The sequence below is a fragment of the Theropithecus gelada genome, chromosome 6 (genome assembly GCF_003255815.1).
Source record: "Theropithecus gelada isolate Dixy chromosome 6, Tgel_1.0, whole genome shotgun sequence".
Lineage (NCBI taxonomy): Eukaryota > Metazoa > Chordata > Mammalia > Primates > Cercopithecidae > Theropithecus > Theropithecus gelada.
In genome coordinates this window covers 10,122,396-10,148,704 of record NC_037673.1, presented here as the reverse complement: position 1 = coordinate 10,148,704, position 26,309 = coordinate 10,122,396, and the positions used below count along the sequence as shown (strand labels likewise).

Genomic DNA, 26,309 nt, shown 5'->3' with positions numbered 1-26,309 from the left:
AATTCTATATATGAGCTAAAACATTAACAGAAAAATAAGCACTTAAAATTATTCTGGCAACTAAAGTGGGCCCCAGAAAATATATATGGTATTCCTAGGAAAGTAAGTTCCTAAACCAGAATCTTTATGAAAAGTACCCTGTGTCCGATTATGTCCTTTGACATCAGCATTCACTGGAAACAAAACAAAACAAAACAAAAAAACCACTCATTGGGTCAAATGTGTCAAGAAATCTAGACCTCTGAGATGAAAAATAAATACAACCATTACTATAGTAAAAGGGTTATGTTGCAATTTATAAATGTCCTAAATAGAAGGTCTGAATTTCAGTCTTACACTTCCACAGAGTTATCTTAATTAAGAAACCCTACAGCCTCAGTGTCTTCATTTTACTATCTATGCCTTCCCCCTGTGAATGAAAATCATCACCCAAGAGGCTGTAGATCATGATGGGGTAAAGGAGGAGTCTGGGTAATAGTCCTATGTGGTCCAAACTCACTGAGTTACCCTCTGTAATGCATCTAATCTGCCCAAACTTCTATTGTCCATCTCCTAAACAATGGGGTTACAGTGTGTGATTTCTAAGGTTCTATCTAAGTTCCAAATACTAAAATTTTATATCAACAAAAACCACCACACTGATAAAATGAAAAAAATCATTATAAAGCATTTTATTCACTTAATGAAGTAATCTGGAGTTCACATACAATTACATTTTTAAGAAACACATTTCTGTACTTGCTTCAGTTCTCAATCATTTGTTTCAAAGAAAGAATGAAAGCTTTAGTTACCAAGAGAATTTACTGAAATTATACTATATGATTCAGAAGAATGCTTTGGCCCCTGACCCCTCCTCCTCTTCCTGCAATCTTTCAAAGAACAAAGTACACCAAGAGCAGCATTCAGCCTTTGTGCTTTTGTGTTCCATTCCCACTGGAATTGTCAACCTGCTCCTCCACATCCTGCACATCTCCCATCACCAGTCCCCGTGTAAGCTGACATTTTCAATGCTGTATTCATTTTCAGGCTATAAAATTGAGGAGAACAGGAATTGTGCCTTTGTTTCTCACTGATACCCCACAATACAGGATAGTGTCTGGCACACAGTGAGCATTCACTATTTGGGGAACGACTGAGCTTAACATGTACACTAATGAAATACTCATCTGCTTTCATCATCTTCAAATCACTTAGAACCAGATTCCAAAAATAGGATTAATAAAGGTATCAGGCCAGGCACAGTGAATCACACCTGTAATTAGAGCACTTTGGGAGGCCAAGGTGGGCAGACCATTTGAGGTCAGGAGTTCAAGAACAGCCTGGCCAACATGGTAAAACCCTGTCTCTACTAAAAATACAAAAATTAGCCGGGAATGATCCCAGCTACTTGGGAGGTTCAAGCAGGAGAATCACTTGAACTCAGGAGGCGGAGGTTCCGAGATCATGGCACTACATTCTAGCATGGGCAACAGAGCAAGACTCAGTATCAAAAAATAAATAAATAAATAAAGGTAACCCATCAGGCCAGTGAACTGGAATCATAAAGGACTCTCATTGTAATTCTATACTTAAGATGCCTAAATCAAAGTGACTTTAAATATCCGATCCTGCAAAACCATATCCTTTTGGTTATTTCCATCGTTACAGTTCCTTGAGGTCTGAGATACACTCACATCATACAAAATTCCAAGAATCTGTATTAGAGGATGGCTAAAGTATATACAAAGTATGAAAAAGTGAGTACTCTTATTTTTTTCCTCAGTTGAATCGTCTTTCAAACTTAGAAATATTAAAACTTGCCAATTATGGAGACAAACAACTGAAAAAGTTAAAAGCAATTAAGTCAAAGTCCCCTATAAATTATTCCCTCTTAGAATAAAATAGTAGAGAATATGATTTAGGTAGGAAATCATCATAGCCGTTGAGACATGACTGGTGGTGAAAGCAAAAGTCCTTTTTACAAATGTATAGCATCAGCATTTCCCTGTGGACTTACCTCTCTCAGTAACAGAATGAAGGAGGCAAAGTAGAAGACATATACCATTCCCACTAGCCAATGCAGAAACATGGTAGTACCTGGAGCCGACTGAAAGCTCAGTTCTCGATCTTTCAGAGTAGCATCAAACATTTCCTGAGCCAAAAGAGGACAGGTAAGAGAGATCTGTGCCCCCTACATTTGCCAAACTAACATTTTCATCTTCTAGGAAATAAATAATCAATACACATGCAAGGAACAATTTCTACAACTGCAGTTCACTTAATGTCATTCCACGGTGACATAGAACTACAAACAAGATTGGCTACTGCTTCAAATATAAAGAATGATAAACCAATTGGTAAAAGCTTTATTAATATTGATTCTATTAAAGAACTATTTTTGATGAATATAAAACCTTCTTTTCTTGGTTATAGGTCTGCATTCTTGAGAAGTTTTAAAAGTAAGGTATGGGAGGGTAAATGTTATCTCAGAACCAAAGACAGCTTTTCCATACATAAAACATTTTTGAAAAAATCAAAAACTGATTATTACTAACAGCAATTAAAGATTATAATCAAGACTGAGCATCTTAGTTAAATCAAATGATTAGGGTTAAATTTATTACTACAAAGACAGCTTCCTTATCAAATCACTCTATGTATATAATGTCTTGGCATTATCTATAAAAATTTAAGAGAGCAAAATGGGCAATACAATTCTCCACTAGTTAATAGAAAGATTCCATCCAAAATGTCCTGACACAAAAAATTTGCACAAAGCCTCAAAAACTCAGGTACTCAAGAAAAATTAACATTAAGACTCTATACAGATACACTTGCCAAAAGAATAAGCAAATTATCAAATATTTACTTTCCTTTAAAAAGAACCCATGCTGAAAACTTCCTTTTTTGAAGCCTTGAAATTATGCTATTATACAATAATTAATACTCAACTTACCAAGGAACAGATATCCAGCCACCAACCACAAATGAGAGGGAATACTCCGATTTCTACCACCACTAACAAAGAGACCTTAAGTGAAAATAAAGGTCATCAGTATCACCCAAATGTAGGAGAAATCATTTCCAATTTTAAGTTATAACAGGAATTACCTTAACAACAATATAGCAGACTCCCAGTAAGCGACGAGATCTATGAAATTTCACAAGAGTTGCCAAGCCCTACAGCATCAGGTCAAGGAAAAACTGAGTATTTAAAGGTACAATGAAACAGGTAACTACTTAGCCAACATTTAGTATTTTTTGACAGAATTAATTTATTTCACATTTTGTCCACTGACCCTTACTGCAAATACCAACAACTTTTACTAAGAGGACGAGGAGAGACAAGTTTTACCATTAATGAAGAGTTCTTTGGTATGAATAACATTAGTGAACACCCAAGTTGGTTCATTAAAGGATACATGACAAATTATCAATGTTATTGCTAAAAGTATATACCCAACTATGGTTGTGATTAGGCCTTCAAAATGAGATGCTTGGACCTGGAAATAAGAAAAAAGTAAATAAAATTTAATTTTACGACATGTCCTACACCCCAGTTTTCCCATATTAAACAATCAAAATGACTGAAGAGAATTGTCGAGACAATTTATAACCAGAAAACAACTGTAAAATCTCCTTTGGATGACATCTCTGAAAACCAAATTCTCTCACTGACTGTTACAAACTACTAAAAAATGAAGAAAAATTAAATAACACTTTACCCAAGGAGACAAAATAACAGTAGAGTGAATTACATTTTACAAAAACAAGAGCCCTGTAATACAACAGCCTGCCCTCTACTCTCACTGGAAAGCAGAACACACTGCCCAAGTCACGCACCAGCCGGGTAATATCCCAGCCACCTCATTTCTTACCACTAGAAGTAACTGTTCAAGTTTCCCTTGCTCTGCAAATCTGTACCATTCTCAACTTACAGAAAGAATTTTGAAAGTAACAAACAATGCCTATCAGTATTTTTTGATTTCTGAGTTTCAGATAGCAAGTGGCAATAGTTTGGAAAGTCAAAAATTTTCAAAACACTTATCTGAACCTTTCAAGTTCTTGCATTCAACTAGTGAGAATCAGATCTGTACTAAATATTAGAACACTTCAGAATGTGATCTCTCAGATCTTATATATACAAACTGAGCATATGATCCCAGATAGTCAGCTCTTCCTTAAAAGACTAAATTCTTCTAGGGACCCAACAAAGAAATAATAATCCTTCCAAAATTTATTTAACTCTGGAGAATACTGATAATATGTCAAAACTAAAGCACTCTAGAAAACACTACAACCCATCATTCCAAAATAGTCTATCCTTTTTAAATTGATTGATATATTGTTACTTTTCTAAATTCAGCAGGGGGCACCTGCGGAAAGGGAAAGAAGTGAACATACAAGTTCTTGAGATGGACGGAAAATCAGCCTGTGGAAAACTTTCCCCCAGGATGCCTCAGGCCCACCCAGCTGAATGGATTTCAGAGCACATTTTCATTAGTTGGCAACAAGACCACTAACTCTTGAGCCACTGTTATTTAAAAAAAAAAGAGAGAGATGGTATCGCCTAACTATTCCCTTGCATAATGCCAATTAAGAAATGATGTAACTCTTTAGAATGCTATTTGATTAATAATCACATTTGGGAGTAATGAATGAAAATAATTTTGTAAAAGTATTATACTCACGTGTTCTTCAAATCCCAAACCAACAAGGGAGAAATGACCAATATGGTAAGGGCAAAATGCTAAAAGGGGGGAAAAAACTCAATGAAAACTTCAACATCAAAACAATGTACACTCCTACTACAATCCGCCACTAAAAGGAACCAGGGCTTCTTGGAGAAATGAAAGATTCCAGAACTAGGCTAAAAATACACTGCCTAGGACATTCTCTGTAACTAGAGAACAAACAAGTTATTAAGGTCTAATAAGGCCATGCCAAATCAACAGAGAAACCATTGTGAAAACAGGCCAAAGAGAGAATATGAGCATCAAAAAGAATAATGACCAAAACTGATGGAAAAACACTGAACATATACAAATCCATGAGCTTATGATGCTCAAAAAAGGAAAAGCCCAAAATAATAATCATGAAAAGAGAAAAAGCAACATCAAATAAAACACTTTCATGTTTTGGAAGCAGTTAGCACACCAACTAGAATAGTTAATGTGCCAATTCCTTATTCTGAAAACTAAAATTAATGGGAAAAAAATAAGCATCTGTCCTACTTGTCCTGGACAAACAGGTTCAGGTTGACTGAATAGTCCCAAATTGATAAGAATTTCTTCTTCTTTACAGAAAAGTCAGCCAATAAATGTAAAAAATGACAATTTAAAAATCACCATTTTGCCACCCTTAACACAGTAAGTGATTATGGCAAGGACCATTAAGAGCTAACAAAAATCATTAAGTGGAAGGTTGATGGAACACTGTAAGACACTAAAATATCACTCCCAACAGATTATCTTCTAATGGTAAAGGGAAAAATAAAACCTAAGATTAGAGGCCCAGGTTGATATAACCTGAATCCAGTGATAAAAGTGGATAATCCAACATAAGTATCTCAGCTCCTCACATACACTATTAATAGGCACAGAGTGACCAGTGATGGATTTGTCCCAGATGTATTGAACCTGAATCTAATTAAGGCCCTTAGATCTGACTTCTAGTTTAAGAGAAATATGGGAGACAAAGGATAAAGGCAGAGAACATCTGGGAAGCAGATGGACAGATGTAAAACACGACATGCTGCAAGAATAGTTAACCTAATCCCAGCAACAAATCAATGGCCGAATAGGGTGAGTTGGGGGAACCAAAGAGAAGAGTACTCTAGATTAAAAGACTAATAACTTATGACTTAACAACTAAAAGTAATATGTGGACCTTATTTGGATCTTCATTCAAAGAAACCAACTGCAAAATGGTATCCAAGGGACAACCCAGAAAGTTTGAATATGATGGATTATTGGAAAATATTAAATTCTAATAATGTTGTAAGGTGAGATAATGGCATTATAGCTAAGTATGAAAATCTTTTTAAAATCTTTATAGTAAGAATTTTTATAGTCTTCTTTTTCCTCAAGTCTTTCTGGCTAAATTTTACTTCATTCTTAATAATAAAATGCAGTTATCTTTTCTTTATGGTACAAATAAATTGACAGCACAGATTACCAGGGAAGTGAGAAACTCAATCACAGAAGTCAGAGTGAACCTACTAGGGATCTGGCCTTCTCACTATTTCATGGGTAGGAATCTTTCTGAACATGTATTCCCAATATATTTAAATTTATTTATAAATTATATATATATATATGTATTAGTTTACTAACATATTGTGTGTAATATAAAGCAGAAGAAATTTTAAAAGGTAAGAAAAAAAGCTGTATGTTGAATTTTGCCTATTTTGCTCTCATATCCCAGTCTGGAGACGACTCAACTAGGCCCCTGGGAAGGGTAAGTTTTAACTCTATTTGCAGAGGTATTAAATAATTATTAACCTTAAACACCAGTTGCGACAACAGTTTTCTATCCCATTACACACAAACTAATGGAAAAAGGATAATTTCTCAGGATTGTCACCCTCTACTGGAAGACCACAGCTTTGTCAAATTATATTTCTGCAAAGCGTATGACCACAAGAGTCAAAACACTGCCTATAGAAAACTTCCAACAGAGCAACCCATGCAGGAAGAAAACAGGAGGGTGTTTAATCCCAATGATTAAAAGAAAAAGTATGTTCCTAATGGAAGAAAACTTGTTTCATTTCCAAAAGATCCTAACTATATAAAAAAACATAAGTTTACTAAGAAAATTCTTTTCGCAGTATAAGCTCAGGAGGTTGGATTAGAAAAAGCTTTACTTAGATTTCTATAATTTCTATTTACTTAGATTTCTATAAATGAGAGTTCTTATTTGTATAATTCATGTTTTAAATGTGACCTGTTTCTACAAACATTAATTTAGCATTAAGCTTTTCTGCAAGAGTAAAGACCTAAATCTATAGATCATTTTTTTCTCTCAAAAACAAATACAGTCAAGATCAAAACAGTTTCAGTCTATATATGAATTATTTCACATAATGAAAAATAAATGCAGAATAACATACAGACACCCCCACATGCAAGGCGAACAAAGAATGAGCTTCCTATTAAAGCTGCAATTTTGTGAGTATCTACTAAAAATTAAGAAATCAATGGAAGTATCCGAAATACTGTTAATAAAATACAAGTAAATTTCTCTTCCTCTTTTACACATAATATACAGAAATCAATTTTTGGCCTCATCCTCAGTCCAAATATTCAAAGCCCCTTACACCACATGGCTTCTTATTAAAGACATCTGCTTTACACGTTACAATGTAGTCCCCAACAGAGCAAATAACTTGCAATTTGGTGGAAGAAGCCAGGAAATCGCTACTCATCCTCTTCAGCAGAACTAAGGGGTAAATCCTATGTACTAAGGAATTTCTCATAGATTATCCCTATATAGGGATATGTTGCCTGAGGTCTCTGAGACACAAACCATAGGACACCTAACAGTAACCCCATTCTATCAGACTCTACCTCCTCAACCCTCAGAGATACAGAAACTGAATTCTAAGGACTTGGTTTACTCAACTTAGTTTTCCTTACCTCTTCTGGTAAGGAGAAAAACCTCTGTCAACAGTGTCTCCTCAACCTTGCCTTTCTTTCTCTAATTACTCCCAATGGGAAGGACCACCGTGTGCTGTCAAAGAATCCTCACAGCTGCCCCCACAGAAGTGCTTGGAAGTGATTTTGCATGTCCTGGAATCTGGTTCTAAGGGAGGCTCACATTTGGGGAAGGCTTACTGTCTTCCCACAAGCCTACACCCAGCTCTGGTAACAGCTCCCAAGTCAAGATCTCTAGAAGGCAATGGTCAGGATTTTGACAGATGAAAACAAGATCTTCCACCATAGGGAAGAGCACACAGACAATCAGCATAAAAGTAATTCCAGAAGTGGGAAACTGTGTATTCTCAAGTCAGTCTAAAACCAGCTTCTACCAAAAAAAAAAAAAAAAAAAAAAACAGAAGGAGAGACAAGTAGGTAACTGCAGTCACTGCTGCTTAGGAAAGTATCTGTCTGTCTGGGGCCTATCTATACAGGTATTTGTATCTGAAACTATTTTCATATACCACTTAGTATTTATTCTTATGTTAAAAAAAATAAATCTATAACAAAGCTCCTACAAAACTAAATTCCTACCATAATACTATAAAAAAATAAAAGCACAAACACAACTTACCAAAAACAAGAATGAACAGTGTATTTAAAGATACCACCCAGAAGACATGTTCCTAAAGGAAAAAAGTATCAACAAAGCATATTCAATTCATATTTAATATATGTTTAATTGGACTATTCCACTTATTTAGCTAGAACCAAATACTAAAAACAGCTAAGATTGAAATTTTCCCTCTATTGTTTTGGGATTTCAATCTAGACATAATATGTAACTTTCATTTTTCATTAGCTAGCTCATACAACTAAGCCTAATACAACTCAAAAATGTTACATGTAGAAAAAACAAATTCATTTATAAATACTTCCTTTTTAGAAATAATCTAACACAAATTACATAGATTTTCATAAATACCAGATTTCATTTAAATCAAATGACACCAAAAATTTCAAATGGAGAAAAATTTGAAAGCCAAATTAATTGTAAACATCACGTTAATGTCAACTGCAGTGTTTCTTTCAACATCTACTCTGCTTTCTTGACACCTACAAGGCCACTACTGCCTGGCTACCTCTCCTTTGGAAAACTCTAGCTTGATCTCCCTCTGGTCCCCTCACTCCCTGTGGTGCGCTAATTTTCTTTGTCCTGTCTCACCTGACCATCTGGTCACCTCCCACAGTTACATACTGTCGCCTCTAAGGTGACAGCTGTCTACCTATTCCTTCAGCCGTGTTGCACGCACTTTAGCTATGCCCCATGCTGACACTGACCAGACTGCCCAAGTCCATTCATTTATGCCCACGACCTTCCCTAACCATCAGGTTAAATGATCCTTCGAAAGATCTTTTGTCTAAAAAAAGGATTTCTCTGTTCAGGTCCCCTAATCTTCCACAAATCCAACCAGCAAGAAGGGTAATTAGTTTGTAAATGACTACTACATTTCTTCTCACCGTGCTGGCTCAATTTTTTCAACCTCTCTGCCTTAAGGGCTCCTAAATTTTCCCTATCCCCAACATATTTTATGCTTCAACCTCTAAGTTATCTTCACTGAAAATCTCCTGCTGACAAACTCCATTCCACTAAGACAGACCTAATCAAACTCCCTTTTGTGCCCCTTGTGTCCTGTGCACACTTTTTGTCACTGAGTCTCCAAAACGTTCCTTGTTTACATGTGCATTTCTCTCTACCTCAATATAGTGCATCTTTGAGAACAGGGACCCTGTCTCATTCATCACTGAACTCCCCAGTGCCTATCACAATAGCTGGCACACATCTTCACATTAAATATTTTTTACTAAAATAATGAATTCATCCTGTCAAAAGTTTTTTCAATAATTCAAATGGGTTTCAGTCAATACCACTACCTTAACGACTTCTGTCCGTCATTTATGAGGAACTGGCAGGGTAATAAATATAAATCAGTATGTGGCCAAATAATGCTTTCTATACTGACTGTGATCAAACCACGACTAGAAGCTCATTAATACCACATTCCCACTAAACTGTGGAATTATACCAGATATGTTCCTAAAAATCTACACACTGCTAAATTCAACATCCTCTTCTGGTTAACATCTGGAGCCAGCCTGAGGAGAAGGCCAACACCGAGGACAGCAAAGGAGATAGATGGAGATATCTGGGTCTCTGAGGACATTGTTGGGCTTACGGATCAAGCAACCTCAAGCTCATTCTTCCTCCGGACTTCCTGTTTTATTAATGTTCCAACCAGTAGGGTTCTGCTACCTGCAGCCAAAGTCATCTTAAGCTATTTAAAAATCTCAAATGGCAAATAACTTCATATTACAGGACCTGAAAACAGCATCATTTCTTCTTTAAAGAACAACTTCTTTAAAGAATTGCTCTCACCTTAGAGTTGCAACCTTTACTAATAAGGCAGAGTTCCTAGGTAAAGATAGGTGGGGTTCAGCAAACAGGAAAACCTAACATCAGCCTGGGGTGTCTAACTGTGTAAATATGCAAAACCACTTTGCTTCCACCAGTACAGGCAATAAACACTGCAAGATGGAACTTTAAAAGAAGACCAAGTTCTTTTCAACTACCATTAACTTTGAAGTTTATTTTCTTTACTAAAAATCAAATATTTAATAATTTTTTAAAAATAGTTATTACCTTTATGCTTTTTTAATATTTTCAGCACACTAAACATACAATCTTCAACATATAAAGTAATCAAAAGCCAAAAGGCATCTTGACCTTTACTACATACTATAAATGTGAAGTTTCTGAATCACTAAGACAACTCCAATTCTGTTATTAAAAAGAATTCACTTAGGCGGGGTGCGGTGGCTCACGCCTGTAATCCCAGCACTCTGGGAAACCGAGGTGGGTGGATCACGAGGTCAGGAGATTGAGACCATCCTGACTAATACGGTGAAACTTCATCTCTACTGAAAATACAAAAAATTAGCTGGGCGTGGTGGCCGGCTCCTATAGTCCCAGCTACTCGAGAGGCTAAAGCAGAATGGTGTGAATCCAGGAAGCAGAGGATACAGTGAGCCGAGATCTCGCCACTGCACTCCAGCCTGAGTGACAGAGCGAGACTCCATTATAAAAATACATACATAAATAAATTAATTAGTTTCACTTACCAGAAAAACTAGTGATCCATCAAGTCCTAGCATCTAAAAATAAAAACGATAAGCATTAAGATTCAACAGAACTTTCTATCCTAATTTATGAAAAGCCTCATTTTCTTTTCAATATCTTTAAATATAGTCCTCCATCCACAACTTTCCATTACTTCCTATCATTTTCAGAAAATAAAAAAATTTGTTTCTGAATGACAGTTTTATATTTTGAGTCTCCTTTTACTCAAAATTACATGATTTATAAAGTCTAAAAAAATTCCATCTTGGATTCGTTACTGAAGATATAGAGCTAATTAAGACTACTTCATAATACAACTGTATTATTTTGTCAACTGAAGCATGAAAATACTATTTAAATTTAAATTGTTATTTTGTTTTTCAAAAGTCCACAATTTCAGGTAAAACATTTCCTAAATGGAACAAGGTTTCGTAAGAGAGAAAAAAAAGCCACCAACATCACAATATTTTCACCACAAACAGTATGTCACTTAACTTTCACTAGGAATGAAAATTCCAGTAACTTTTCATCAACTGTAAACATAACATCTAAATATAACAAAGTTTAAAATATATTTTAGGATTAAAACACCAGGATACTTGACAGAAAAAGGTCTTACTCTTTCCCATGTAAGCTCTTCAGCAGCTCGGTCCCATTCTAAAGCATTCCAATTCATGTCATCTGAAAATATAATTGCAATTTAAAGATTACTAATGGAATTTGAACTAAAAATAATAAATAATAAAAAAATAATAAAATGCACTAAAAATAGTAAAACTTAGTACTTTGTAAGCTGTTGTTGAGAAGCTAAGCCACATTTCCATACCGAGTATCTGCTTGTCAGGGAACAAATAAGAATAAAAACATACATATAAATAAATACTACATATAAAGTAATGTAATCCTAGATTGAGATAAATGCCAGAAAGGGAACAAACAGGGTTATGTGAAAGAGAGGAATTCAATAGCTCTAAGCCAGGAAAGAATCTGGCAGATTTGAGAAAAGGAAACCAGGGGACTAGGACATTCTGAGTAATGATATGGGTAGTAGAAGACAGAAATCAGATCATACAAGAGAAATGTGGAGTCTGGATTTTATTCTTTAGTAATGGGAAAACTACTAAAAGATTTAAAGGCAGCAGAGTAATATGAATTATGTGGAGCAAGAATGGAAGGAGAAAGAATAGTTAGGAGCTACTGTATTAGATCAAGGGAGAGAAATAATAGCCAGACCCAAAGGTAGCAGCAAGCTGTATTCTCAGAGCCTCTGACCTCTCCCTGCAAAGGTTCCCTATTACCATTACACAAGCCACTTTTCATCATCCTTCAGAGGTCTCAGCTCAAATACCAGGTACTCTGAGCTACCTGGGAAACCTTATTTAGGACAGGTCTCGGCTAGGCAAAATGGCTCATGCCTGTAATCTTAGCACTTTGGGAGGCTGAGGCAGGAGGATCACTTGCGCCCAGGAGTTCAAGACCAGCCAGGACAACAGGGAGAACCCATCTTTACCAAGGAAAACAAAAACGAAAACAAAAACAAAAACAAAAACAAAATTAGCTGGGCATGGTGGCACACACCTGTGGACCCAGCTACTTGGGGAGTTCAGGTAGGAGGATCACTTGAGCCCAAAAGGTCAAGGCTGCAGTGAGCTGTGTTCCTGCCACTGTACTCCAGCCCGGGTGACAGGGCAAAACCTTGTCTCAAAAAAAAGTAAATTAATTAAATAGGTCTCTCCCCAACAGCATCCTCAGAGCAACCTGCACAACACTTATCACACGACATGTCTTTCCTACTTTTTCACTAAACCAGAAACTCCAGGAATGCAGCAGTCTAATGTTTTGGTCGCAGTTACATGCTCAGTGTCTAACAGAGTGCCTGACACAAAGAGACAATCAAGTTATCAGGCATGCCAAGTAGACCTAGAGACAGTGCAAAGCTTGACAGAAAAACTGTGGTGGGAGGGAGGAGGGGAAGTGAGTGACCGACAGCTGACTGGCAGACTCTGTCTTGGATCTTTTTTTTTTTTTGAGACAGAATCTTGCTCTGTCACCCAGGCTGGAGTGCAGTGACATGATCTCAGCTCCCTGCAACCTCTGCCTCCTGGGTTCAACTGATTCTCCTATCTCAGCCTCCCAAGTAGCTGGGATTACAGGTGTGCGCCACCACGCCCAGCTAATTTTTGTATTTTTAGTAGAGATGGGGTTTCACCATGTTGGCCAAGCTGGTCTCAAACTCCTGACGACCTCAAGTGATCTACCCACCTCCTGTCTTGGATCTTATTTTATATGCTAGAGTTTACACTGCTAGAAAATGAGATATTGATTTATTTGGATGGCACCTTGTCTGCAGTATACACTTCAAGATTCTTTTTCAATTTTAAAAATTGCACTGACTCAAGGGACATGGAAAGACAGAAGCAAATGAATGTGGTAAATCTGTACCAAAGTCCTTTATTTTAAAAAAAGTAGTACCTAATCCAACTTAAAAAATAATTTCTTCCTATCTATCCTATAAAAAAAGTCCCTGTGTAAAAAGGATTTTAAAACATAAAACATTCTGTTTCATAGAAAAAAACATATTTATGTACATCCATAAATGCCAGTTTGCCAAAATAAAGTAAAAATAAGTTAGAAATAGAACTTCACAACATTAAAATTTGAAAATGCCAGCCCTTTTCCTCAATGCAAGTTGAGAACAGATTTGCAGTGCTGAAGACTGAGGACACACAAGCAGCCATTACCCTGGGCTCCGTTATTAGCATCTGCCACATCTTCCACACCAGCGTCATCTTCCTCCTCATTGTCCTCCTCCTCCTCTTCTGCCTGGTCATCCTGGGCATCAGGGTTTTCCCCCACCACTGCATTCTCAGCTGGTGGGTTAGCAGGCTGATCAGCAGCAACATTTTCTGCACCATTTCCTCCTGCTGGAGCCTAAAATCACAGAAAAGCCCAGAAATTTAGATCCACTTGTCTGTTTTGCTCTGTTTCCAAATCACATTATTCTTGCTAAAACAAACAAACAAACAAACTAGGCCAGGTGTAGTGGCTCATGCCTGTAATCCTAGCACTTTGGGAGGCGAAGGCAGGCAGATTGCTTGAGCCCAAGAGTTCAAGACCAGCCTGGCCAGCACAGCAAGACCCTGTCTCTACATAAAATTAAGAAGTTAGCCAGGCATGGTGGTTTGCGCCTGTAGTCCCAGCTACTCAGGAGGCTGAGGTAGGAGGATCTCTTGAGCCCGGAGGTTGTAAGGCTGCAGTTAGGTGGGATCATGCCACTGCACACCAGCCTGAGTGACAGAGCAAGACCCAATCTCAAAAAAAACAAAACAAAAAACTAGAAAACAAATATAAACTCTACCAAACTCTTTTTAAAAAGAAAACCTTTCAAAGACATCTTTTTTAAATGTATCCGATGTGGGATCAATTTTAGTATATAGGAACATAACCTCACTTCATAGTGCACATATTCGTTCAGTATAATTTAGCGGAGTAACAGTTCACAAACCATTATAGAAAATGGTTAACAAACCTGACTCTCTTAAAAACATCATTCTGTAGTCCTCCTTATAGGACAGCCTTTGTCTTTATTGACAGCATCAGGGATGAAAATACATTTTTTTAAAATGCACATACATATATACATATACGCAACTTAATTCTGTTAACACTTGAGGAAATGTTTTCAAATTTCTGCTCAGTGGGTAAGATTGTGCACAAAGACCTTAGTATACCCCCAATGCTGTCCCTACTCTAGCTAGAAAATTAAGAGGCAAAGTTATAACAACACTTTCTTGATTTTTCACATCTCTCTTCATCTTCACCCAAACCTTTCCACTGCCCTCCTTTGTAATAACAAAAGAACATTTATGAGGGACATGGAAGTCAAGAGTTTGAGTCTTAGAGAGAGACAATAATTCTCATGACCTACCTAAGTAAAATCAATTTTGGAGAAGGGGAGTTACCTCATTTTGGTGATGTCCCGCAGCATTGAAGGGTGGGGCAGCGTGCTCCAACCAAATTGGTGCTCCCCCGTGGACTATCTGCTCTCTCAACCACACCAGGCTGATGAATGCACACAGTGTGCATGTCACCACAAAACAACCCTGCAAACAATCTGCCAACAAATTTTCCCTATTAAAAAAAAAAAAAAAGTACATATAATTACTCCAAAGAACACTTAAAATTAGGAAAATAAAGGTAAAATGTTTTATTTTACACTAAGTCTCAGGAAAAAAACAGCCAGAAAAATAAATAATAATTTTTTGGATGAAAATCTCAAGTTTCTCCAACAGAACTATTTGTGATTATGGTGAAATTCTATTCATAAGCGAACCTATACATATTTATATACTTGTATTATATATCTTATTTAGGCATCAAATACCATCAAAACTATATGGAAATTACCTATCCATAGCCTATCTTTTGAAAATGGCCTAGAAACAGAAAGGCAGACAGCAAAAAAGACAAAAGCAGTCTAATACTTGACAAAGGCCATGCATTAAACTTATGTAATTTACCAAAGGTTAAAAACTCTGTCCAACTCTAAGAATTTCTGTATCCTTATTTTACACACGTTTAAAAATCTGATTAGCTGACACCTGAACTCACACAAATTAATAGAATCATCGAATCAGAAAAGAGGAGAAGCTCCTCCAGACAAGTCTAATGACAACATAAAGAAATGAAGGTTAAGAGATATTCAGGATGCCATATATAAGACAAAGAGGTCTATTACAAATTTTATAGAAGTTTGTCACTTGGCCAGGCGTGGTAGCTCATGCCTGTAATCCCAGCACTTTGGGAGGCCAAGGCAGGCGGATCACTTGAGGTCAGGAGTTTGAGACCAGCCTGGCCAACACGGTGAAACCCCATCTGTACTAAAAATACAAAAATTAGCCAGGCATGATGGTGTGCGCCTCTAATTCCAGCTACTCGGGAGGCTGAAGTAGGAGAATGGCTTGAACCCAGGAGGTGGGGGTTGCAGTGAGCCGAGATTGAGCCACCACACTCCAGCATGGGTACAGAGTGAGACTCTATCTCAAAAAAAAAAGTTTTTCATTCAGAAAGCAAATCAAGTTTTGATGCTAACTGCAAACATGCCAAAAGTGTATTCGTTTCTCAACAAATCCAGAAAGGTGAAGTATGGTTCCTTTAGTAATCATACAAGAAAATGCATCAAATGTTGTGATACCAAGGACCATTTTCTCCTTTTCCTCTCTTAAGAGGCTTATCTTTCCTTCCCTAGTCCATGTTTATGATTTCAGAATTATTCACAGATAACTCAAACACCTCTGAACTCTTAGCCACTGGAAAATCCATTATTTTAATGGAATCACTTTTTTCCTCCATAGAAAACCTGAGAAGGGTCAATCTGGTAGACCTTGACCCAGCAGCGCCAAACTTAAACTAAACTGGCATGGCCCCTAGAAAATATAGTCTGCAGTATGTCCTGAATCAAAAGAGGAATCCTAACTACCACCTTACTAAGGAACTCTCCAGGCTATTGCATTCTGAAAGGTTTGGACCAAAATATCCCCTTTATATCTTCCTTGCCATCAGCAATAATCCTAACTGTTTGTTACAGATTTTAAACATTTGGTGACAAACTCTAGTCCTTTTCGCTTATTCCTTCAATCTGGGCTGGTTTTGTGAATCCTGGAGAGAGGTGATGCTGCCTAAGTTCCAGAGCCCAGAGGAGGGCTTGCAAGCTTCCTCTCTTGCCCTTTTAGAATGCTGCCCTGAGACTACCATGTAAAGAAGCACCACTAGCATTCCAAAAGATAAGAGGCCATAAGGAGGAGAACCAAGGCATCTCAGATAAACCATCTTAGATCATTAAGTCTCAGTAAAACAGCTGAGTGACCTAAGCAAGCCCAATAGTTGAAAAGTTCAGCTGAGCCCAGCCCAAACTGCTGACCCCAGAATTATAAGCAAATAAAATGGTAGTTGTTTTAAACCACTAAGGTTTGGGACAGTTTGTTTTGCAGCAACAGATAACTGATACAGTGCACCTAGAGATGACCTCAATTACTGAGCTACAGAATATATAGAAACTGATAAGACATCAAGGAAATTTAAAGTAAAATTTCACAGAAAAAAAAAAATTTATCTATAGAGTACTAAATATTACTCAAAAAAAAAGTAGTATGGCCACAACTGCTATCAGAAAAACTGGCTCAATTTTTCAAACTGTAAAAGGCAGCTTAGGACTATAAAACCAAGCCATGTTTGTAATTTAGTTTGACTAGCGCCACTAGGCTTCCAGTGGTCCTCTGTAGTCAATGAATAGTCTATTGAAAGCAATTCAGGTGACCCTCAAACCAATCAGGTCAGAGGCAAAAAGAAGTCTGCCAATATAAGGCAAGCAACAATGCTTAATGTCAAGATATAGTAGAGTAACTACAGGCAAGTTTTTAGCATTTATATTCTAATAATCATGGAAAACATTTAAAAAATAAATCTGAGTTCAAATGTGCATGTTAAAAACATATTAAAATGAACTCTTGGCCAAGCACAGTGACTCATGCCTGTAATCTCAGCACTTTGAGACACTGAGGTGGGCAGATTACTTGAGGTTAGGAGTTTGAGACGAGCCTGGCTATCATGGTGAAACTCCATCTTTACTAAAAATTTTAAAAAAATTAGCCTGGCTTGGGACCACACGCCTGTAATCCCAGCTACTCAGGAGGCTGAAGCAGGAGAATCATTTGAACCCACGAGGAAGAAGTTGCAGTGAGCAGAGATCACACCACCGCACGCTACCATAGGTAACAGAGTGAGGCTCCATTAAAAAAAAAAAAAAAAAAAAAAAAAACTCTTATGAACATAAGACAGTAGCATATATCTCAAACTGCATGACAGCTTATTTAGAAAGTCATCCCAGCTGTGCGTGGTGGCTCATGCCTGTAATCCACGTATTTTGGGAGCCCGAAGCCGGTGGATCACCTGAGGTCAGGAGTTTGAGACCAGTGTGGCCAACATGGTGAAACCCTGTCTGTACTAAAAATACAAAAATTAGCCAGGCATGGTGGCGGGCGCCTGTAATCCCAGCTACCAGGGAGGCTGAGGCAGAAGAATCACTTGAACCCAGGAGGCAGAGGTTGCAGTGAGCCGAGATAGCAACACTGCACTCCAGCCTGGACAACAGAACAAGACTCCATCTCAAAAAAAAAAAAAAAGAAAGAAAAGTCATCCCATCATTACAAAACAGTCCCATGAAACAGGTATGTTTTAAAAGAAATGTCATTTACATTTATCAGCTACTTCTACTGCAGCTAAAACTGTTAGTGTAATAGACATAAATTATTTTTTCTCAAAACAGAAGAATTTACAAATTATAATAAAAACAAATATGCAAGGAAAAAAGCAAGCATCATCTACATCATGCAACATTCATCACACAGGTTCAATACTCACGTCGACAGCATATCTAATGGCAGTGTCAGTAGTGAGCTCACAGAGCCAGTAAACAAGCACTTGTAGATGCGGCCTACCGAAAAAGAGCATGATGGCATACAGTCACAACTCGCATCATGAACTCATATAGCTGCTCAAGAAAGCAGAAGTAAAGTGGAACACCACAAATGCCACTGAAATAAACATTTAGTCTTTACAAACCTAAGTCTCAAAATATTAAATTTTTAAAAACATGATCAAACACAAATAGAGTGACAATCAAGAGTAAATGTTACACAATCATGTTTAGTGCTTAGATTCTCTCTAGGTTTACTTTTTTTTTTTTTAATTGAATGAGCTTAGATATTTGAAAAGCAAAATCTAAAGTAAAGATCTCCAAAATTATAATATAAAGAATTTTTTAAATTCTAGAATTCCAAAATTCATTAAGTCTGCTCATGACAATAAAATGTTTCAGTTTTGGAAATATAAGTCTTTGAAATTAAGAGAATTTTTCAGTACAGTATGTACTGCAATGCCATAAATGGCAACCTGACAATCAGTATTTTAAAAGCACAGATTCAGAGGTTCTCTAAAATACAGAATATATTACTCTAAATTCTGGCCATTTAGAGAAAGACAAAGTTTGGGTGAATGTACTGCTATCAAGGCAGAAAGTCTTTTAGTTAGGAAGGCAGAATTCTAGACAGAATGAGATAACAGACCACAGATTTGAAAATGGGGCACAAGAATAAAAACCTGAGGCTTTCTTTCAAACCAGTATTTGTGTATTAGCTTAAGCATTCCCTATATAGCCTTGTATCAGAGACTTCAGTTCAGATTTTCAGTGACTTCAATGGCTGTTTTCAAAAACAAGTCAAAATGGAAAGGTAGGAAAAGAATTTCTGTAATAGAAATTACTTACATGTGTTTATAAAATACTCACGCAAGTATGCTTGTAACAATGTAAAACTGACAAACCAAATGTTTAGACAGGTAAATGAATTCATATGCAATAGGCCTTCTTACTACAGAGTGCTGTGCACCGTTTAAAAAAAAAAAAAAAAAGGCAGCAGAACACTCACTTACATGGAAAGACCGCCAGAATACGATGCTAAGCTAAAGAGAAAAGTTACAGAATATGTATCGTGTGATGTAATTTAAATTGTGCGTATCTATATATAAACAAGTCAGAACAGAAAACAAGCTTGTGATTAATAACTGTTAAATCTTATAAGTCCTTACTTTTGCCTATTTCATCTACTGATTTCAGAGAGGCATGTAAGTCTTCCACTATGACTGACTGTTTTATGTATTTCAAGGCCCAGTTTTCTGGTGTATAAACGTTCTTTAATTCTATTTTCTTAGTGGATTATGCCTTTTATTGATAGGAAATATAATGCTTTGTCCCATTTAGTGCATTTGAATGATATCTGGCTGATTAATATTGCTCTGGCTTTTTGTTAGCCATTTGCTAACAAAACTATTTTTGTATCTCTTTAGCATTAACCTGTGCTTCTTTGTATTTATCTCTTGTAGTAATGCAAGTTTTATACCTACACATCTATGAAGCTCTCTCGTAACAGAGAAATCTAATCCCTGATGATTACAGACGTATTTAATTTTATTTCCCTACTTACTTCCTCCGCCTTCCCTTCCTTTCCTGCCTTTGTTTGAAATTTCCAAATTTTATTTGCTGTTTCCTACTCATCCTATTTCTAGTCTTCTAGCTGTTGTCCTTGAGTTTTGTTATGTCTTTATTGAAGTACATTTTACATAAATCTTAAGCGTACAGATGGGTGAATTCTTAAAATATACATGTCTTGGGTAATCACCACCCAAACCAAGATGTTCAACACTTCCAGCTCCCCAGAAGGCTCCCTCAAGCTTCTTCCGAGGCAAAAGCCCCTGCAAAAGGTAACCATTATTCAGATCTCTATCACTATAGATGAATTTAACCTGTTTTAAAATTTCACACACATGCAATCACACAATTTTGTGCCTGGCTTGTTTTTTGTCAAAGAAGTAAAATTCATCCATGTTATTCCATGTCTCAATAGTCAGCTCTTTTTCCCTGCTATGTAGTATTCCATTGCATGAATAAACCACAATGTATCCATTCTACTATTAATAGGCATTTGACTGATTTCAGTTTTTAAGTACTATTAATAAAAATGCTGTGGTCGTTCTTATACATATGTTCTTTAGTGAACAGAAACTTCTCGTTCTGTTATATTCCCAAGAATGGAACTGCTAGATCATAAGGTATTTGTATACAATATTTAGCATCAGCAGATACTGCCAGTTTTCCAAAGTGGTTATAACATATGCACTCCTCCTCGATCACTGTACACGTGTTCTAGATGCTCTACATCCTAAGCAACATTTGGCACTGTCTACTCTTTTTATTTTTAGTCACCCTCCTTCTGCATTTCTCTAATGATGCTGAACACTTTTTCCTGTGTTTATTGGCTACTGTCATCCCTTGGTATCCATGGGGAATGGGTTCCAGGAATCTCCTCAATAATAAACAGATGCTCAAATTCCACAGTTAGCATTGCAGAACCCACAGACATGGAGAGCTTAGTATATTTAGCTGTTTTTCCAGAAATACCTGTTTAGACCTTCTGTCCACTGCTTAACTGAGATGTGTTTGCCTTTCTGTTATTGATTTATATACTCTAGATACAAGTCCTTTGTTGGATATGTGTACTGCAAATATCTTCGCTCATTCTATGGCTTGGTTTGCCTTTCAATTTTTTATTTTTTATTTTTATTTTTATTTTTTTTGCGTGCCAGAATTAAATTGCCTTTTATTCTTAAAAGTGTCTAAGGATGAACATAAGTTCTTAACTTTAATTATGTTCAACTTACTAATATTTTCTTTTATGCTTATTCTCCTATATTTTACTTTAGAAGTTTCTTTTTAACTTTCACATTCAGGCTTTTATCTCAAATTAATTTCTGGGTAAGGTTGAGGTAATGGTATGATTCATTTTTTTCTGTATGGCCATCTGGTTGTTGCAATACCATTTACCGAAAAAACCATCTTTTTTCCACTGATCTGTGGTGGCACTTTTGTCATTAATAATGAAACAATGTAGTTGTGAGTCTAATTCTGGGTAGTTGTGAGTCTAGTCTACATTTTTAATGCACAGTTATGCTCTATTTTTCTACCTACATCTAGAACATCTATAATCTCCCCACAAATAAGATAAGCAATTTTAAAAGCTTGAATTTCTATGTTCCTGTCACAATTTCTCCCACATTAAGATCATCTGGAATTTCAGTTCCAGGCTGTTACCCAAAAACTATTAATTATTGTAGATTAACAATCGAGACTTAGCTATATGAAACACTTCTTTGAATCTCACATCTTTCTCTCTTTGATTCCTTGCTCATTTAGTAGAGTATATCCTCAGTTTTTTCAAAAAGGTTTAAGGTGGTAAATTTTCCAATCTCTCACATCTATTGAAACATCTGTAGTTTGTCCTTCCATCTGAGAGTAATTTGCAGGAAGGGAATTTTAGGTTCAAAAACATGAAATTTTGAGTTTCCACTGTCTTCGAGCATTCAACGTTGCTAATTTTAAGTCTGATGCCACTCTGATTTTCTTTACTCTGTAGGATAATCTGGAAGCACACAATCTCTATACCTCTATCACCATCGCCACATTACCCAGCTCTGGAAAACTTGAGAATATGTCTAGGTTCATGAGACTTTTCCTTTACCATGGTCAGCTTTCTCTTTCAATCTAAAAGACACCAATTGTTTCCTCATCTCCACTATCTCTTTTACCTTGTGGAACTACTTACTAGACAGATACTGAAACAACTAGATTAGCCTCCATTTCTCTATATTTATTTCTCGTAACTACTTTGTCCCTCTGAGTTTCATCCTGGGAGAATTCCTTCATACAATTTTCTAGCTAACTCACTCTTCAACAGTACCTATATTCTGCTAGTTGGTGTATCTTCCAAGAATTTCATTTCCATAGGTAATCAACATTATTTTACCATATTTTAAGGAGACATGAAGATATTAATTACGCTAATTTAAAATTTTGTTTAATGAATCTTATCTATATACTCTGCCACCCATATACTACATACTTCTCTCCATGTCTATAAGAACAACAAAGAATCCAAGAGGATTCTTTGGATTGATTAGGGGGGTTGATTAGCATATCAACCTCCCAAAGAGCCTCCTATATCTGAAAGATAAGCCTCCCAATTATTTAGGACCATTACATGTATGAGTATTTTTTAATTTTATTTTAATTTTATTTGTATTTTATTGAGGTGACATCTCACTCTGTTGCCCAAGCTGGAACGCAGTAGCGTGATCTCAGCTCACTGAAACCTCTGCCTCCCGGGTTCAAGTGATTCTCCTGTCTTAGCCTCCCGAGTAGCTGGGATTACAGGTGCACACTACCACACCCGGCTAATTTTTGTATTTTTAGTAGAGCCGGGGTTTCACCATGTTGGTCAGGCTGGACTCGAACTCCTGACCTCAAGTGATCCTCCCACCTCGGCCTCCCAAAGTGCTGGGATTACAGACGTGAGCAACCACACCCGGCCATGTGAGTATTTTTTTAAAGGAGGGTTGTGGAATCCCAAAAGAATTCATTTTTTGCAGTCCTTTTTTTTTTTTCCCCCCGAGACAGAGTCTTGCTCTGTTGCCCAAGCTGGAGTGCAGTGGTGCAATCTCAGTTCACTGCAACCTCCGCCTCCTGGGTTCAAGCAATTCTCCTGCCTCAGCCTCCATGTTGGCCAGGCTAGTCTCAAACTCCTGACCTCGTGATCTGCCTACCTCTGCCTCCCAAAGTGCTGAGATTACAGGAATGAGCCACCATGCCCGGCCATCTTTTGCAGTCCTTGAAAGCTCTAGTACACTTCAAATCCAGTTATGATTTGATTTTTTCAATGCATTCATGAACTTTCATGGTTAGCCATTCTGTATGCTGTGTTCTTTCCCATATTCATTCAAGAAACTGACCTGTTAAACTCATTCTTAGTTCAGATGAACATCTTCTAAATAAGGCTTTCCTAATACGTGACATTCTGACATCAAATAACTAAACATCAAATAATAATATGATGCAATATTGCTTTATAATATCAAGTAGTTATGCAATGTTTAAATAACTCCAATAAGAGGCATGAATACTCACATGCTGTAAGAGGAACAACTCCCAACCATGCAAAGGCCACAAGTGTATAATGAAACCAATATCGTATTGCAGTACCAATACTTGTAACCAGTCCAGCAAATATGTCTTGAATTGGAAGCCGTGAAGGCATATCTGGAGAATAAACTATAAGCAGAAAAAAAGTACTTAAAATTTCATGAAGATTTGAAAATAGCTTAATTCATAAATATAAAATAGACATTAATTAAACTTTCAATATTTGCCTTGTGCTTAATTTTTTTCTTATTAAAAGAAATAAAACAAATAGTTACAATATCACATTTACCCAAGAAGTCATTTATGAGGCAAATCACGTGTGAAACGTGGAAATCAACAAAGGCCTCTGAGCAGGAAAAAAAAATTCAACAGATGTTCACATCCCTTGCAAATAGCCATAAACTTCGTACAAGGCCCATTTACACATATTTTAACATTCAACCAATATAATCATCTGGTTTCCCAAATTATAAGAGATATAATAAAGCAAACAGGAGCAAAAGATGAAACTGAAAACACGCCATCAACACTCCCCCAAATATAAGCATTAAATAGCACTCAAAAAGCACAACAGTCTGCGGCAGATCATTTCACGTGGGAGCAAACATCCCACTGACATTTGTTAGCCACTTTCCCAATGTTAGCATAATACTTAAATTTCAAACGATAAATTCAGATCTTCCCACTACTCTGCGAAATGTGGCTCAACACATTCAGAAAAAGAAAGGTTCTGCCACATTTTAGGATTCCCTTTTAAAATGGCTCCAATAAAAAAAACACTGTTTATTATTAAAAAGCTCTACCACAGGTAGCTCGGAAAGAACATAAAGGAAAAACACACACTTCTTTTTCCAGTAAGGCCAAAACAAGAACTTATGATATATCAGGGTTTAAAAGCAATGATCTAAAATTTTTAAGAGCACTATCACAAAACGGTTCACACCCATAAACATTGAGAAATAAACAATTAACAAATAGCAACTTTTTTTTTTTTTTTGAGACAGAGTCTCACTCTGTTGCCCAGGCTGGAGTGTGGTGGCATAATCTCGGCTCACTGCAAACTCCGCCTCCCAGGTTCGAGTGATTCTCCTGCCTCAGGCTCCCAAGTAGCTGGGATTACAGGCGCCTGCCACCACACCTGGCTGATTTTTGTATTTTTAGTAGAGACAGGGTTTCCACCACGTTGGCCAGGCTAGCCTCAAACTTCTGACCTCAGGTGATCTGCCTGCCTCAGCCTTTCAAAGTGCTGGAATTACAGGCGTGAGCCACAGCGCCTGGCCACAAATAGCAACTTTTAATGACACATGCCCACAGATCATAGACTTCCATAGGATATCTGGCATACAAGAGTAAGTCATTAAAACCAGTAATAATAGAGGTTTTTTGGAAAACATAAAAGAAATAGAGAATATAACTACCAAATGAAAATTAAAATGTACAAAAAAAGCTGCTTCTGGCCTCAAAGTAAAAGGCCACGTATTTCCTATCAACTGAATTTCATGAAGATACTTAACTATTTAGTCTTAGTTTCCTATGAATCTTGACAAGCTGTACAGCTTTTATGTACTACAGAAAATTAATTACTACAAAATAACAGAATTGACTTTTTTAGATGAATATACAGCTCCAAAAGTGAAAGTGTAATAACTTTAATCATTTATACTCATCAAATAAAAACAAAGTAAAACACTAATTTACAGCATTTATATTGAGAAGCTCAAGATGCTTTAAAGGAAACCACACACACACAACTAAAACACAAAAATCCTTTGTAAGGGAAGGCAATGTAGGGCATCCCAGAATGAAAAATTATGCTTCAAATACTTAATAATCTGCCAGCACAGTCCTCTACTTATTTAAGATGAAGCATATTAAGTATTAATAGGCACAGGAATTATAGTTAAAACCTTAAAGGTTGCAAAATATTTTATAAAGGCTTATGAAATACCTCAAAAGTTAGTCTCATGAAAAAAACGGTAATTTAAAACTTTATTTGGCCAGGCAATGTGGCTCAAGCCTGTAATCCCAACACTTTGGGAGGCTGTGGCAGGAGAACTGCTTGAGGCCAGGAGTTCAAGACCAACCTGGGCAATATAGTGAGACCCCCCCCCAACTCTATTTATTTTTATTTTTAAGTTTTATGGCTATTATTCTAACCTACACAACTTTAACTCAAAATATAGTCCAAATTTGAAGAGTAGTGAGTATCTGATGAAATCAAGGCATCATTAATTTTTCTAGGTAGATAACAGTATTATAGTTACGTCTTTGAAAAAGAACCCTTACCTTTTAGAGATACATACTGAAATATGTACAGATGAAATTATAAATGGTAGAATTATTTTTTAAATAATGGAGAAAAAATAAAAGGATAAAGAGGCAGGCAACAAGAGCATGTGTAAAACAAGACTGGCTATGAGTTGAAACTAAGTGATGGGTACACGTGGACTTGTTAGATTTTTACATGTGTTTGAACTTTTCTATAATTAAAAGTAAAAAAATGTTTAAAGACAAAAAAAAAAACCCACAAATTAAATCTCAAACATGTGTGTGATAAAAGAGAGCATACAGTTTTTTAAAATATTTTCCTAAATAAAATATCAATACTTCCTATTACTATCAAAGACAATCAAGCTGAAAACAGTTGTTTTAAAGTACTTAAACACTTTTTCCCCCTTCCTCTGTCAACTGATCTAAACACCTTTATGCCATGAGTGATAACCAAACAAATGCAGTGAAAAGGTCTAAAGAACTTACTTGGTGTAAAAGCAAATCTGTGCTTGCATAATTCACAGTATTCTTTTCGACTGTGTTTCAGCCACTGAACTAAGCTGTAATTATAAACAGATTCATAAGTACAGAGTTTACAACAAAGAAACCTACAGTTTTGTTGAAAACATTGTTTTTATTAAAAATGTACATATCACAG

The 26,309-nt window shown here is 36.5% G+C and overlaps 1 protein-coding gene across 3 annotated transcripts in view; it reads right to left on the bottom strand.

Annotated features, from left to right (window-relative positions):
• The window catches only part of MARCH6 (membrane associated ring-CH-type finger 6), an 80,238-nt gene that overhangs the window by 30,378 nt on the left and 23,551 nt on the right, over positions 1-26,309 (bottom strand). Inside the window, exons 3-15 of one of the 3 annotated variants that reach the window (XM_025387198.1) lie at positions 26,138-26,211; positions 23,366-23,509; positions 18,214-18,286; positions 14,757-14,925; positions 13,536-13,725; positions 11,414-11,475; positions 10,797-10,829; positions 8,251-8,302; positions 4,671-4,729; positions 3,402-3,482; positions 3,091-3,159; positions 2,936-3,010; positions 1,997-2,131 (exon numbers count right to left, since the gene is read on the bottom strand). In XM_025387198.1, coding sequence (XP_025242983.1) covers positions 1,997-2,131; positions 2,936-3,010; positions 3,091-3,159; positions 3,402-3,482; positions 4,671-4,729; positions 8,251-8,302; positions 10,797-10,829; positions 11,414-11,475; positions 13,536-13,725; positions 14,757-14,925; positions 18,214-18,286; positions 23,366-23,509; positions 26,138-26,211 — 1,216 coding nt within the window. The remainder of the gene's footprint in view (positions 1-1,996; positions 2,132-2,935; positions 3,011-3,090; positions 3,160-3,401; positions 3,483-4,670; positions 4,730-8,250; positions 8,303-10,796; positions 10,830-11,413; positions 11,476-13,535; positions 13,726-14,756; positions 14,926-18,213; positions 18,287-23,365; positions 23,510-26,137; positions 26,212-26,309) is intronic. The other 2 variants (XM_025387199.1, XM_025387200.1) reach the window with 2 other exon arrangements.